The sequence below is a fragment of the Cyanistes caeruleus genome, chromosome 6 (genome assembly GCF_971803275.1).
Source record: "Cyanistes caeruleus chromosome 6, bCyaCae1.hap1.1, whole genome shotgun sequence".
Lineage (NCBI taxonomy): Eukaryota > Metazoa > Chordata > Aves > Passeriformes > Paridae > Cyanistes > Cyanistes caeruleus.
In genome coordinates, this window is record NC_141706.1 from 7,012,586 (window position 1) to 7,028,965 (window position 16,380).

The 16,380-nt window shown below is 35.8% G+C and overlaps 1 protein-coding gene across 1 annotated transcript; it reads left to right on the top strand.

Moving 5' to 3' along the window:
• The first annotated feature begins 3,003 nt into the window (after positions 1–3,003).
• Positions 3,004–9,336, top strand: STK33 (serine/threonine kinase 33). The gene is given in 5 exon segments (XM_086893272.1): positions 3,004–3,031; positions 3,034–3,126; positions 4,157–4,224; positions 4,227–4,245; positions 9,257–9,336. Coding segments are annotated over 5 exon segments (288 nt in total).
• The last annotated feature ends 7,044 nt before the right edge of the window (positions 9,337–16,380 follow it).

The following is a 16,380-nucleotide window of genomic DNA, read 5'->3' on the forward strand; positions in this document are numbered from 1 at the left end:
TTATGGTTCCCCTCAGATGTAGAGAAGTGTGTAAATGGTAATATTATTACAAAGATAGTAGGTGAAAAAACTGAGGCTGAAGCTGGATTTGAAGTTGATTGTCTTTAATTTCTCAGTATTTCACTCTCATTGATGTACAGTCTCTTTTCTTATCATTCCTGCAGTAGTTAACATTGATGGAGACATATTTATCCTGTATCATAATCCTCTCTTTGGGCTTTAAAATTGTTCAGTTGAAAACTTTAAAAGCTTTTGTTGGAGGAGTTTGTTACATGTAAATCTAAAAAGAAAATTGAAAAAGGCACTGAAACTGAAATTTCAGAATTAAATGCATCATCTTGGAAAGCAACATAAATGGATCCCCTTCCAGGAGTACTTCTACATATACATTTCTTTATATTCATCTACATGGGTATAAAGTAACAATCACCCTAAATTAGAAATATCTGAATGTGCAATCAATTATTTGCTTTTGTGACTTATGTGGAAAATGTGAGTAGGAGGAGGACACACAAAGTCTCAGCAAGGAAAATGAAGATGGTGTAGCCATAGATGTTGGTCACTACTGCAAAAGCAATGTTGAATTATATTGGATAGTCAGCCCTAGCAATTGGAAATGTCATAGCTCTCTAGATGTGTTACTGGCATCTAAACACTATCCACTTTCAGATCTCCCAGGAGTTTTATGAAAATGCATGACAAAGTTTGTTTAAATGACACTCTTTGAAAGAAAATATGCTTGGGAGGCTGTGGGGTTTTTTCAGTATTATATTCAGGAACTGCCACTTCATTAAGAACAGTTTTTAATATGTAAGTTCTCAGCTATGGACAATTTTTGCAATTCCCAAGCCAAAGGCACCATGGAAGGTGGTTTTGTTTCTTTTTTTTTGGTTTTATTTACCAGTAGTTTTTACAGAGTGACTACTCACTCACTTTGTCTTGTTTCCTAAGACAGCACCTGTGAAATTTCTGGAAATCAGTAGGAAAATGCATGAAAAGCAGCTGGGAAACTGGGAAGGCATTGGGAAATTTTCTAGGAAGCACTTAGTAAATTCCTGAAAGTTAGGACAGAATTCCTAGAAAACAGAGGGAGGTTTTTCCAAAAAACACGTGGAGGAAAATACCTGCAGAGAAAGGGGAAATTTCCTGAAAAATGAAGTGGTATGGCCTAGAAAGTGGAAAGTAGAAAAAGTAGAAGAGCAATCAAAGTGAATACTTTCAACAACACACTTAAAATTTCTAGGTAGTTGGCTGTGGATTCCCCAAAAGCACACAAGGAAGTCTTATAAAGCAAAGGGGGAATTCCCAGAAATCCCATGCCAAGTTATGGGCATGGGGAAAATTGTGGAAAGTGTGGAATAAGTGGAAAATTTCCCAGAAAGCTGAGGATATTCCTTTAAAACAGTGGCATACACTCCTGCAAAGAATGAGGTAAATTTCTATGATTTGGGGTATGGATGGGCACTTGTAGAAAGCAGGAGGGGAATTTTCCAGAAATCATCTGGGAATTTGATGGAAAACAGAGAAGAATTCTGGACAATGACAGGTGGCAGCTCATGATACTTTACAAAGTGAAGCAGAAAACTTGTACCAAACTCTGCAAGTAGCTGATCCTAAGCCTTACAGCAAACATGCATGAAGACTGAAACATATTGAGTAGAAAATACTACAAATATTTTTGTTGGAAAAATCAGATTGCTTCTCTTTGTCTTTGATAGCAAAAACATCTTTTGGACATACGATTGCAAGGTTTAAATTAGTTTATATTAATGGATAATCAATAAAGTAAGATTTTTAAGTAGTTGCAGTACTTGTTATGATTATCTGTTTTTTGATGAAATTCATCCATTTGGAAGGAAACTAGAAGGTGACAGCCTTGGGATGATAACTGAAGTGAAACACAAGACTACTGTCAAAAAACAAGCCACTAAAAAAACTTCAGGAAAAGAGTAAATATCTTGTAGATGTGCGATATTCTTTAAATTATTCCTAGCTTTCTTATTATCTGATGATTCTCCTCTTCCAATATCTGTTTGAGCACCAAGACAGAGGTCATATCAGATAAAGAATTTCTCTTTTCAGTTATGGAGATGTATATTATTTTTCAGGTAGTCCTTTGTGTCTCATTCATTGCCCATGTGGCAGAAACCTGAAGCAGTATAAGTTGTGAAAATGCTCAAACTCTTTGTCTAACTTGTAATTCAGGGCTTTTATTCTTCCATGAAAGAATAATTGAGAATGTATTTGCATATTAGATTGCATAGTAACCAAACCTCTTCAAAGTATATATGCAATTGAATAGTGTTTCTTGTGTAAGTATTTATTTGAGTTTTTATCAATAAAGCAAGGTGAAAATAAGGAATAAAAAAAAGCATTCCATTCACAAATCAGCATGAATACCATGGTGCAAATTTTTCACTAAAGTTTTGTGGCTGAGCTGACAGATAAGTTTTCAGCACTTAATAATGGCAGCATATATTATAAATACTACAGTAAGATATGTAAAGCAGTATTTGCTGTTAGCTGCATGTGTAGGAATTTTTTTTCTTGGGATATTGAATTGTTTGGAAGTCTCATTTGATTCAAGTATTACAGTTTTAATTCCTGGTTGCTGAAAAGTTGAATTTTACTTTTTTTTCAAGGGTTGGTAATCAGGCTTTCTAGAAGCCATTTTCAATGCATTAAATGGAAGAGGCTTTAAGCTAAATCCACACTTAGCCCTTGATTTGAAATCACAGTATTTTTGTACATTTTAAAAATGTGTATGTTTTGAAAGCTTCCGGGTTTGTTGTAGTAAACACAATACTGACAATGTTTGTGGCTGATCAATTGTCCTTTGCCTTCTGTCCATAAAATACTAAGTGCATTGGGGTTCTAGGTCATCACAACAGCTGTAGCATTGCAATTAGTTATATATTGTTATTATATTAGAAGAAACTAAACTCAGAGAGTACAAAATCATTACATTCTCCCTTTTATTAATATTAGCAGACATATCTTGTAATGGAGCTGTGTGAGGATGGAGAACTTAAAAAATGCTTTGTGGTAAAGCGCATTTTACAGAAAATGAGACAGGACACATCATTCAAAGCCTTGCTTCAGCAATAGGGTGTCTGCACAAAAACTGTAATTACATTCCTCTGTTTCTCTCGTATGTTCATTGATTTCGAGTGTTCATACATTTAAAAACAGTTACTGATTGATATTTTATCTATTATTTATTTCATAGGATAAAAATAATCCAGTAAAGAAAAAGTAAAATCCACTACATGAATGTTTTTTTAGAACTTTACTTTTCTTACAGATGCAGTATGAGCTGCCATTTTCTTTTATTTCTCTTTCTGCTCCAGCTATGGAAATAACTGTGTTATTATTTTTTAGCTTGCAATTGCTTTGCATAATAACTTTAACTTAGTTCAGTTGTTATATGTACAGTGTATTACAGGAGATAAAAAAGCAGAAGTGGATTGCTCCTGGTACTTCCTAACAGCATATGTTACATTTAGGGTTTAATAAACATCAGCATTTTCATCCACCACGCAGAACTATTGCAGTCCTGAACAGTCCACAGCAGAATTAACCTATCCATACAAAAATTTAGAGTTTGTAGACAGTGCCAGGCTTGGAATTCTTAAGTTTTTTTGCAAAAAAATTATTAATCTTTGTTAGAACATAGTGCTTTTTGGAACCTTGCCTTTAACTCTTTTTCCAGAGAGATATATGGCATTATGGAATGGTTCCTTTTATAAGGCCTTGTTTCTTCTGGGCCCTCATCACAAGGGCAAAAATGCTTGACTGGTTTGGTAAATAAAAATGGATTTCAGGTATGAAAATAAGGGCAAATAAATAGACAAGATATGCTTTACTTTTTTTGTTAGGTGATATCAGATGATCTGATTTTAATAGACTGAACCATTTTGTGCTTTTGCCTTTCTCACAGGATTGTGGTGAGGAATGAGATTTCAAGATTTGAAATTCTTGTATGACTCCCTGGAAGAAGTAAGGTAAGGAAGATGGTTTTTGTTAGGCTGCCACTAGTTTAGAGTAAAATGCATGGGAACTGCTCATAGGAATTGATCAAAAGATTTAAAAATGTTTCAGTCAGAATATGTTCACTGTAACTGATAACACTTTATTTCTTACTCTCTCTTGTCAGGTATTGTTCGCAGAGATCTAAAACTGGAAAACATTTTAGTTAAAAGCAGTGACATCAATGAAGTAAATGCAGTGAAATTAAACATAAAGGTAAGATGACAATTGTAGCAGTTCAGCTTCAAGAACCGTCTTTAATATCCAGGTATTACTTGGAGACCTGACTTTGATACCTATAAGTAGGTTTTGAAATGAGTCACTAAATGGTGTTATTAGGGAAAAAAAATCATTTGGAAGCTACAAGCCACTGCTAAAAAGAGTATTTTATTTTTTTTAAAGTTGTAAGTACATTTCTTGGTCAATCAAAAAAAAAATTCCTTTAAGTAACCATACGTTGTTCATCCAGATCTACATTTGCATAGTCCCAAGCCATTAGTTACAGGAAGCCAGCAGATGCTGTGAGATTTAATTAATATTTAAATTAGGAATGTTCTCAATTTAAAGTAAATCTGTTAGTAATTCAGAAAAAAAGCCTATTTAGATGGTATCTTGATTGAAATACAAGTATATTACAGGATTCTTTTGATATTAATAAATATTTGCTACCTAAACACAATATTCCACATGCTTACATCTTCTTTTGTATTGAGGACAACAGTCTTTGATGCTTTATAAATCTTGTGTTAATTGTGCATCACTAATTTGCTATTTTAGTAGTAGTTACTGTTAAAATGTAGGCATCATCTTGTAGAACTGAATTGTTGGATCAGGAATTTACTGAATTTATCTGGGATAGAGGGCTCCAGGCTGAGAAGCATTTTAGGCACTGAAGTGGACAACTCAGTAATTTATAATGGATAATTCCAGACTGCAAAACTCTGTTCTCTTTTTCTTAGACCTGTGTATTTTTATGTAATCTCATGCTCATCTTAAGAAACATCGTTCTGGATTTCTATGTACCCTTCAGTTTGGGGCAGTGTACGTCTTTCTTCCTGAAAATGCCAGAGGTAGGAAAGACATTGATGAATTTTCTGTCTTTTCCACAGGTTTTCCATCCTTTCAGTCAACTCACCACTTCCATCAGTAGAAACCACCATGGCCAGCTGCTCTTTTTTCATGGCCTTGCTTTATGTACTCATTTGGAACAGCAACTAGCACCCTCTGTCATCTCTCCTGCGAGGTGTAAGCATTTTTCCTACGTTCCGTCCTGTGAATGAGGTCAGATCTTTCCTTTCTTTGCTTGTTCCTCTCATTTTAGAGGAGAATAACTCCTGAATGACTTTAATGGGAGGAGTGGAAAATGCAGAACCAAGCCCCAAGGCTGGTATGGCCAGCAGCAATTAAAGTGACTACGGGAAAGGAGAGGTCCGTCACACAATGTGAGATTAAAAAAACAGCTAAAAACAACATTTAAGTACTTCAGACACTTCAGGCAAAGGTTCACACTCTCCTGTTTTTGGCTGTAAGAAATTCTTCCTGGACCTTTATGATTTTCTGGTTTTGGGCAGGATATGCAGACAGTTATGGGACAAATCCAGATGTAGCTTGCTCCTGGTGAGAGGGGTTCTTCCATATGGCACACGAGTACATGGCACAGGTACATACTGGCTTGGGGCTGAGATGAAATTTTGTTAATATGAATAGAAAGAACATCTTTTAGAAGCCACCTGTCAGTATCAGGACATTCATTCCTGAGCTCACAGATATTGATATCTTCAGGTGTATGTATTGTCTCACAGACTTTGATATGAAAAGTGTAAAATATAAAAGTATGCTGAAGAATTTGATTTCTCCATGTATTACACTTGAATAAGGCTTTCCATACAGGATAAAACCCTATGTTAAAAAAAAAAAAATCAGCATTTTTTTCCACCCTTTGAAATGTTCTCTTCATGGACAGTTGATGTGTAGTACCTTTTTGGCACGACTTCTTTTAACTCTATATCACTCTGGTGGTAGCCTCTCTCTGGTGACATAGAGCTAGTTTGTGACTTCTGATGTGCTAGAGAAAAATATAAGAATCTCCAGCTAAACAGTGGGAATAAATAATATTTTTTTTTTTTTTTCAGCCAATTTCCATCCCAAATATGTGCTTACCCCAGTGTGTGGGACTGATTAATATTTGGTGCTGAAATGGAAGCTGAAAATCCCCCAACACCACAAAAGCAGGTAAATATGACATAACCTGCCCAAAGCACATGGTTTTCGGGACTTTTCCCTTGTCTATTTAGGCAATGAAAACTCTGTATTCCTTAATATAAAAATTTGTAGGCTTTTCTGATTTATTCTGCATGCTATAACATGCTACACTACATTATCCAACATAGCATTCATTTTTTAGTTCTGTGGAGCCTTTTCCTCAGCAATTTATGCCAGCAAATTTCACATCTTGCTCCTAAAGAACTGAAGCAAAAAAATAAATCCTTTTTGGGGGAAGATAATTAGGTCCTTCCAACATTCTGATTTATTAAATACTAGTAGCATTAAATACTCTTTAAGTGAGGGGGTTGTACAGGATAAAATTACTTTCCAATTTACCAATCATGACAGAAACACAGAGTCTCATCACTGCAAGGGGCCTTGAGTTGTCTGATTTATTTCTCTGTCCAAAGGAAGAAGCAGCTGTACTGAGGTCATTTCTGAGGAATATTTGTGCAAAGTGGACTTAAAGACCTCCAGTGATGGAGACTCCATAACCTTCCTGCACACTCTATTCTGATACTTCATTATCCTCCTAGAAATTTTTCCTGCTGTCTGCCCCGAACCTTCAGTTTGACAATCAGCTTAAACTTATACCTGCAGGCTGTGATCTAATCACTTTTTTTCATTATAAAGTTTCAGCTAACTCACCTGCAGCCACATAATTGCTCTAGCTGACCTAAGGGAGGTGGTGGAATCCTGTGTGTAGGAAGAGGGTGGAACTGCAGTTCACATTTTCAGACTATTATTTCCTCCCCTATCCAGATATGAAGAACAGGTAGGCACCTTCCTACTGTCAGCAATCTGTTATTTCACTTCTCTCCTGGTCTCTTGTTCTTTAAAGAGAACAGACAACTACCAAACATGCCTTGACACAGTGATAACACTTTGACAACAAACAAGGTACAACTGTTTTCTGAGAAGCATTTTTTATGGACCTGTGCATTTCTCCTGAATAATTCATTATTTAAGGTATTAAATTATTACATTAAACACAGTAATTTGAATTACAAAATAATTTAAGGGAAACAGTATCAAAATCCTTACTAAAATAGAGATAAGTGGCATTTTGTGTTCCTCTTGTAACCTCAAACCTTCTTGTAACCCTGTCTTGTAAGCCTGTGCTGCATGGAGGTTTGTTCCTGACAGGTGTAAAATATCTGTTACTCACCTCTTTGTTTTCTTCTAGGTGCCTATTAATTCCAGTATTTCCCTGGGAGTTAAAATTAATGGGATACTTCTGTAATTCTTTGATGCCAGCTTTTCCACTCTCTTACAGATAGATACCATGATTACCTTTTTTCAGTTTTCAAGTATTTTATCTGCCTTCCACTAATGGTTCTTGAAGAGCTAATAGCTCTGAAAAGTCTTGTCACTTTTAAAGTACTCTAGAATGAATTTTATCGGTTATGTCTGATTTTAAAATTTCCAACTCAAGTACTTGCTAACCTTTCTCTTCTCTGTAAAAGACTGAGGTCTTGCCCCTTCGTCATTGATATTGATTGGACTATCCACTGCTTGCACTTGACATTTTGGTTAAAATTGATGCAAGAAGACATTAAATACATTTGCCTTCTAAGCATCATCAATCAATTGTGTTCTTGGTTGAATACAACACTGATGTCTTTATTCACTGTCTTCCCACCACTCATATTCTTATAGATTATTTCATTTGGAGTTACATCCCTTGCTAGCTGCTCCTCATTTTTTCTTTCTGATTTTGCCCCTCTATGCTTCTATCTTCCTTTTGGTCTTATTTCCATTTTCTCTATCCTCCCTTGTTCTGTGTGAGACTCATAGAAATTCAAAATTTAATCAGACTGGTTTAGTAATGAAGAAAATATATAAAAGTAATATCAGCTTCCTGAGTTGGTAATTTTATTTTGTGTAGGATATGTATTTAGGGATATAAATATATATAATTTTATAACTTTTCTCAGTATTTTAATAGCATGAATTACTGATAGCATAAAATATTATCAAAATGATTCATTAAAAATTAGTGCCCACAGCAGCTATGGCCAGTTTGACAATATTAATGGTTAGAATTTCCTTTAAAATCTTATTTACCAATTGTGGTATTTTCAAACTATTAAGTTAACCCTTTCAAGATCCTTGTCATAATAATTAGATATTTGAAGCTTGATGCCTACCTAAGACATAAAAAAATCTGAGATCACAGTTCAACAGGATGTTTTTATTTGGTGGGACAACACCAACTAAAATATTCACTGTCAATCTCCCCTTCCATTGTGTGAAGATTTTTCTATTTTGTTCCTTACTGGCACTAAGTATGTCACCTCCTTTGATTCTTGAATTACAGCCCACAGATCTTGCTGTGAACTCAGCCATATCTCCCATGATGCAGCAGATAAAAATCTCACTGAGATGGCCCCAAACCAGCATCTTTCTGACATGTGACTGAAATAATATGAAGTGAGTAGTGAAAAGGTTCTAATTTGTGAGTTTTAATCCAGGCCTGAAATTGTGGGTTTGAATTTTTTTTTATTTGAAAGCATTTTGGCTCAGATTTTGTTCATCATCTGATGTGTTCACGAAAACAGAGGCTTTGTGTTTTGCAAAAACCCTGTGTTCTGATGTGCTACCCTTATGTCTGGTAGAAAACCAAGTTCATGCGATGTCTTGCTTTAAGTCAGAACTTTAAGTCAGTGTGTTATGAATGCTGCTTTAATAACTTACTGTGGAGAAGAAAAGTACTAAGTTTAATCACACAGCTGATGTCACAATTTCACCACCCCCTTAACAGCTAAATGATAAAAGTGAGGACACATCAACATGAATTGTTAAGGCCTGTACATTATTCATTTAAACATCTGCTGTTGGTTCCTCTTTACATATGGGAATAAATTATACCACATCAGCACATTCTTCATGCTTTGTGTTTAAGCATTTAAAAGTTTTTTTTTTTCTATTATTAATACTATTTTTTCTGCTTGGTTGGAAGCCCATGAAGTTATCAGTGCCTGTGACTACAGCCAACAGTGTGACATTTGGAGCACAGGTGTCATTATGTACATGCTGTAAGTAGCTTGTAAAAGTAATATAAAATCTACAGACCCATTTATAATACAAGTACTTACAATTTTGCACTGAAATAAAAAATAAGCCTGTATGCTAAGTCTTCACAAAAGAGTGAGCTTTTATAATTGCTTGTATGTAAACACTAAAAATTTCTATTCAAAAAGAGATAAAAGATACAGTTCAGTGTTAAAAATTGAGTATTTGATTTATGGACCACTAAATAGTCTGGAAATAACAGAATGTTGCAGTGAAGCACCATAAAATCAAACTGTGAGTTTAGGCCTCCTTTTTCATTGTTGTCTGCATCTAAAAATGAGGACTGAGTGGTTGATTTACGGATTATTGGTCAAATTCTGACATGGATCACACAAACTGTGCAATCAGGGTAAAAGCTTTTCTTCTCCACCTCTGGCTGTGGGAACTCTGTAACTGAGATATTCCAGGGCTGCCAGGTCTCCCTGTACAGGTAACTGTATGTCTTAGAAGTTTATTAGTTTGCTGGTATAAGAGGAATAAATGAAACTTTACATTTGTAAGACTACATGGCTATTTATATTGAAGTCTTTGATCATTTAAAACGTTTGTCTTAGCTACAAAGTAATTATTGCTCTCTGAAAAACCATAACCCACCTATACTAGCTAAAAAATATGATAAGGTACCCCAGTAATTGAAAATGAATTGTTGTAAAGGATGTAAATTCTTGTGCCTGTGATGAAACTAAAACGTCACATATTTTTCAGGCACATTTCTCTGTCATAATGCATTTGCATGTTTTTCCTCCCCAGTTTGTGTTTTTCTTCTCTGTTTAGTAATGAAGACTTCTGCATTGAAGTATTTTCTGTCACCAGAGAATACTTCAATGCCATTGTTTTAGAACACCAAACCATTATTTCATTGGTTATTATTTCTGTTCTGTGATTGTTTTGCTTTTGTTGCAAACAGCTGAGTTCTTTAATAACCTAAGACTTTGTACATGGACACATGGATACAGACACAGTTTCACAACCTCCTCTTTTTTGGATTTTCTTAGTTTGATTTTTCATTTTATTTTGGTCCCTCAGTTTCTTTTCTGTACAATTAGCTCCCACCTTTCTTCTTGTGTCAGGACAATGAAATGCTCATAGCTTTATTTCCTTTATTTTTATTCTTTTTTAAAATTTCTATAATTCATGTGTACAATTTATGCTGATACAGACTGAGTTTTATTGTCATAATTCATGACATTAATATCTGCATCATAGTAGTGAGATTTGTATAACATAGTAGAATATATTACAAAATGTTTGGTAGAACTGGGATGGTTTGACTGGCTAATAAGAATCCAGAGCCGTGCCTGCAATCAGCACAATTCACAGCTCAGAACTTGTAAAATTCAGAGCAGTGAACTGTGTTGATTGCAGCTGGAGCTTAGAACTTCTGACCTTCTTCCATAATTAGCAATATAAATATTTCTTAAAATTAGCATTTTGTAATCACAACAGTGTCAGAACAAAGTAGCATTAATTCACCCCTTGTTGTGTTGACTACCCAAGAATGAAAACACCGTGTATGAATTAATAGAATGCAATTCACACTCCTTTTTATTGCTTAATTTGAAAACAGTAATACAAAAGCCATAAGATCATCTTCTGATTTTAATTCTGCTTTTACAAATTGCTTTTCTTCCCCCCCTGAATAATAGCTCGTGCTCCTGGTGCTCCTCTAATGGGCTTAAGGATGCTGTTAGAGGCATTATTGCTACCAGCGCCTCTTTGACCCTTCCTGGCTCCAGATAATTCTTCCCTGCTAAATTCCTGGCTGCCCTGGCTCCTTTGACCATGCAGGTGGCATATTACATATTGGTACCAGGGCTGTTATTGCCACCTCAGGCTCTGTCTGCACCTAGATGGGGGACACGAGCCCGGAGGTGACTCTAGAACTCTGTTACTGCTCAGAGCTTCCTCTGCACGACAGGGCAAGGCCACCCTGCTGGATTTTTATGTGCAATTTAAGGTGTGCTCTACACTTCCCATTTCATTTCTATCTTAACAGATACTAATAGAAGCCTCCACAATAGTAACCAGCAAAAAGAAAATCCATTAAAATACAAAAGTGTGCCAGCACATTGAAGGATTAGAGCAGCAAGAGTCCTGCTGCCTGTCATGCCCAGAGAGTGTGGCCCATGTGCTGCTGTCTAATAGGAAAGGGTCAGGGGATTCTTTTTCATGGGCAGTCTGCACTATTGGATTTCTTCCTCATTCTTCCAGGTGTGCTCTGGCCCCCATAGTAGTTCTCAAAAACCTTTGTGCAGCTGAAGAAGCCTGGGAAGCCTAATAAATTACTTCCTGCATTACAGCAATAAGAAACCTATTAAGAAAGTGTGGTAATTCTTGCTCCTTTCTAAAGGCACAGAAAATTTCTTCACAGATTTTCGAGGTGCCATGTGATATGTTTCACCTACTTAACTTGATTTCTTCAGCTGAAGTTATCTGTTGTCTGTCACTGCCTTAGTCTGGAGAGAATTTAGTCCTATCTGTGCATAGCAGAATAATGGGCATTGTCACCAGCCAATACTTGGGGTATCATGTCCTGAAATGAATTCATTCTGCCCCTTTTCTGTTCCTTAAATTGAGTTCCATGTGGATTTGAGTCCTGAGGGAGATTGGGAAGGAGAACTGGAGGATAAAAGAAAAGAGCAACTTTTGTCAAAGACATTTTGAGATTAAAAGTTTTGGGGAAAATGCACCAAAATATGGATTTATTTTACCTTAAAAATTAAAACCATGTGAATGAAACAACATGGTAATTTGTTTTGATAGAAAGTGACAGGCATCCCTCACTAGGATGTGACAACTACATTTTTCAGTAGTACTTCTATGTTTTGGGAATAGAAATAAAAAATTATTTGTTCCAAATAATTTATTTGATGAAGTTAGCTTCTTTTTTTTTGTTTGTTTGTTTGTTTGTTTTAAATGGTCACAAAAAGGAGTATTAGTTTCTCAAAAATATTTGCTACGTAATTCTTGCAAGTTAGTTGTGCATAATTAGTATGATGTAAAATCTGTTAGGAATTTAATCTTTGTTAGTTTTGATTGAAAACACAGACCACATGACATGGTTTCCATTCTATGTGATTAGTAGAACACACAGATCAATACTTACTTTCAAAATATATTCTTATATTCTCTAATAGTAATTTAGAGTTGATGTTTCTGGTTAATACTCCTGCTGGTACATAGTCACAGAAACGAAATACCAAATGTCTGATATTGAAACTTCTTTTTTTATATGAATATATTTGTTTTTAGTTTAATATATATATATTTCCTTTTTTATTTAATTGTTTCCACATCATTAAGAATACAGTCAGTGTAAAGGAATCAGATGACACAGAAAGATCAAATTGAACATACAGAAATCACATTCATATTCATATTCAATCATATTCAAGTATTTTACTCAAAATAACAAAAAATAGATACAGGACAAGAATGCAGCTGAGGTATTTTTTTATGAACATAGGTACTCTTAGTATGGACACTTATGGGTAGGTCTTCACATTTTTCTGAAATTTCTTTTTTTATTATCCTATTTCTACTGATAAATAACTTTGGATGAGGCCAAACAAGGCAACAGTCACACTAAATAGGTAAAGAAGATACATCTAAATAGCAAAACAAAGAGTGAAGAATTGAAAATTATGCTTTTTTTGCTCCCAGTATTTTCTGCTTTATCTTTTTTTGTTCTGAAAAATATATCTTGTTACAGGAGCAGTAAAAGGATATTCTAGACTTTGGTAATTTTCTATGGATCAGAGTTGTTTTAATTTACTCTTACTCTATGAAGAATAGCACACTAGACTGAGAATTGAGCACATTTCATAGGTTTTTAGAATTTAGAGCTGAGTTCAGAACATCAGTAAAATTGACTTTAGGGATACAAGCACCTGCTATGTATTATTAATCTGGCATATATAAAAAATCTACAGAATAAAAGCCTACAGAATCAAAGTATCTAGTAATTGCTATAATGCATCCATGACTTTTGTTTGAACTAAACCCTGTTATTAGAAAGCCAGCTGATTGGGGCTCCAATGATGACATTGAGAGTGGTCTGTTCTGTCTTGGGGCTCTTGTTTCAGTTCTTGTGACTGCTGTTAGCCCACTAAAAACATTGGCCCGTGAGTTACTGATGGTTCTTGTCACTGCAACGTGGTGGCTCTTAGGACAGAATTGTTGAATTGTTTGATAGAAGGTATTACTTGGACATGAAATCAAAAGCAATGATAAGTATACAGTGTTTGCAGTAAACATTATTTCTGAGATAGACTGCACACAGTGGCAGCAAGTTAGCCAAGGGATTTGGGTGGGTGAATTAGGGAGTAACAAAATAATCCATGTGTTCAGTTTAACATTTCCTAGCTGATACTTCAGTTGTTTCTTGGTAAACCTTTGGCTACTACTTCAAAAATCCATATAAAAGCAATTACCTTTTGCCTCTGTGGATACCTAGTGACAAAGATTAAATCACTTCTTAACCTCATAACCTTTTCCCTTTAAATCTCTCTGAGAGACACATTTTTAGAACTTGAATCACTTTTTTAGAGTTCTCTGAAGTTTTCCTTGTCCTACCAACTTTTTGATTTCAGAGTGGTCCCATAATACACAGTTTTTGCCTTACCTGGGAAAAATAGTAGGTATTCATTCACCGACCCTAATTTTCTTGTTCCTTTTATAGCAAACTTGGAAGAAAAGCTTTTGAACTAATAAGAAGGGAAGACCTCTGCTTTGAAAAATTTGGTCTGGGAAGCAGTTACCAAGGCTGGTAACTAACACAATGGTCTAACAGAAGAAATGTTGGCTCCATTGCAATGAATTCCACAATTATAGTAGTTGTGATATTTTTCTTAGCTTTTAAGTAGTTCATGTTTTCTGAAGAGCAAAAATGATGTTAAAAATAAATTGACATAAATGATATTGTGAACTAATTTCATGGCACTGTAAGAAGAAAGATCTCTGTTGTATTAAAGCGCTCAGTTGAAAATGTGTCTCGTTGTTAGTAGAAATGAGAGGTTTAAAGTTGTGGTTTTAGTTCCTAGAAGAACAAGTTTTGAAACTACTTCTGAAAGCTGATGCTGTCCACCAAATCACAGCTAATGACTTACTTGATAATTACAGGATAGCTTAATTTTGAAGAGGTGCAATTTCCTTCCCTCATCTTGTACCTCTTACTTTCATGGTACATAAAGTTGCTGTATTGCCTCAGTGGAGCCTATTAGGTTGGAAAATTTTTAAAAAATGCAGTCTAAGCAACATAAAACTTGTTAGGGGTCTGATCCAAAGCTCCCAAACCCATTAGCATGTTTTTCTTGTGACCCATGGGCCTCTGATAAACCTGTTAAGTAAGAGAATCTTTACACTGTATACCTTGCCCAAGCCAACTTTACCTGGTTTCCCATAGGTTTTGACATAATGTGGAAGTATGGGCTTGGGACAGGTTTGATTAATTCAATGATGAAACTTCTTTTTCTTTTTTTTTTATTATTAAGTAACTTTGAGCTACAGGCCCATTCCGGGGGAAGTGAAATGTAGTGCTGGAAGGGAACCTGAGAGCTTGCTGGCTGGGCTGCAGATCCTGTCACTGTGAGAATACTGAACTTTCAGCTGTCTCATGGAACACTGGTGCTCTTTTGTAGTTGAAATTAAAGGGGAGGGAATGGACATAGCTTCTACTGAAAGATAGCCCATGATAGCAAACCCTAATTTCTTCCCTAGATGGCTTCTGTACCATTTAGAAAGAGAAATGCCGATGAATCACTGCAAAGTATTCTGGCATGTGGGAGGATAAATAGCTCTCTCTATTCAAGATGGAGCATTGGTTTTGCCTCACACCTTCCCCTACAAAAGAGCCATTCTGGGCTAGCCTGCAGCTTTCTTCCTTCCTGCTAATTGAGTAGAGCTGAACAGGAAGCTTTTTTTCCCAAGGTTTCATTGCATTCTTGTGTGTGGGAGAATAGCCACAACCAAATGTGTAACTCTACAATGGCCTGGAAAATGAGGCACTTTTCATCCAGCTCTGCCCTGCCAACCTATAAGTACCACACTGTCTTTGCTTCATGAAAATGAAGATATGGAAAAGTGCCACCCAAGTGATTTCATGATTTCTCACCATGTATATTCATGGAGCTTGAGACTAATTTCCATGTGAACATCATTGCATGTAACAAGACCTTCCTACAGTTCATAGGAAACCATTCCTTATCTCCATACTATGTAACATTTCAGACACAGTAGATTTTAATTTGCAAAAATTTTCTTCTTTTATGAAGTAGGTAGCAGGCTTGATATCTTCTCTACAAAATGCCTACAAATGCAACCTTGTATTAGGGAGTTTTCCATTTGCACTTCCACAGTAAATGTGCAACAACTTTAAGCATTGGTTGCAAGGCAAAATTATATTTTAGATTTTCTTCATCAAATTTGAACGGTTTCTAAATCTGGAGAGGTGGTTCTCATAGGCTGATGACAGAATTCCCTCACACTCTGAGGCCTACAGACACTCTTGGGTCAGAAACCATCAGAAATGAGCTCTAGAAATACACTGAAGTCATTTGTACCTCCAGCTGATCTACTTCTAACAGTTTTACCTGCTTCCTTAAAGGAAAATTTTCTGGATGAGACTGTGCTTAAGTCAGTGATTTTGGCTTCATGCTTCAGCCTTTCCTGTAGGTGATCAGCCAGTGTTGTCTATTACTCAACCCTTTTTGACTCTCACTAGGCACCATAAAGGACTGTCCTGGTTTAGCCCCAAGTGGCATCTAAGCACCACACACCCAACTCACTCCTGTAAAAATTTACTCCTCAGCTTCATTAGGCAGATGGTTCTCCTGTTCCATGCCTTCTACATTCCATCTGCATGTTCCACCTGAAGCCCCTAGCTGCTTTATTGGCATTTTCCTGTGATGCTTCTGGTTTTCACATATATTACATAGTGCAATGTTAAATGTTTTTTCCAATTCTAGTGCAAACTCTAGGTTTTCAGAGGAGCATAAGAAGAAGAAATGGGGA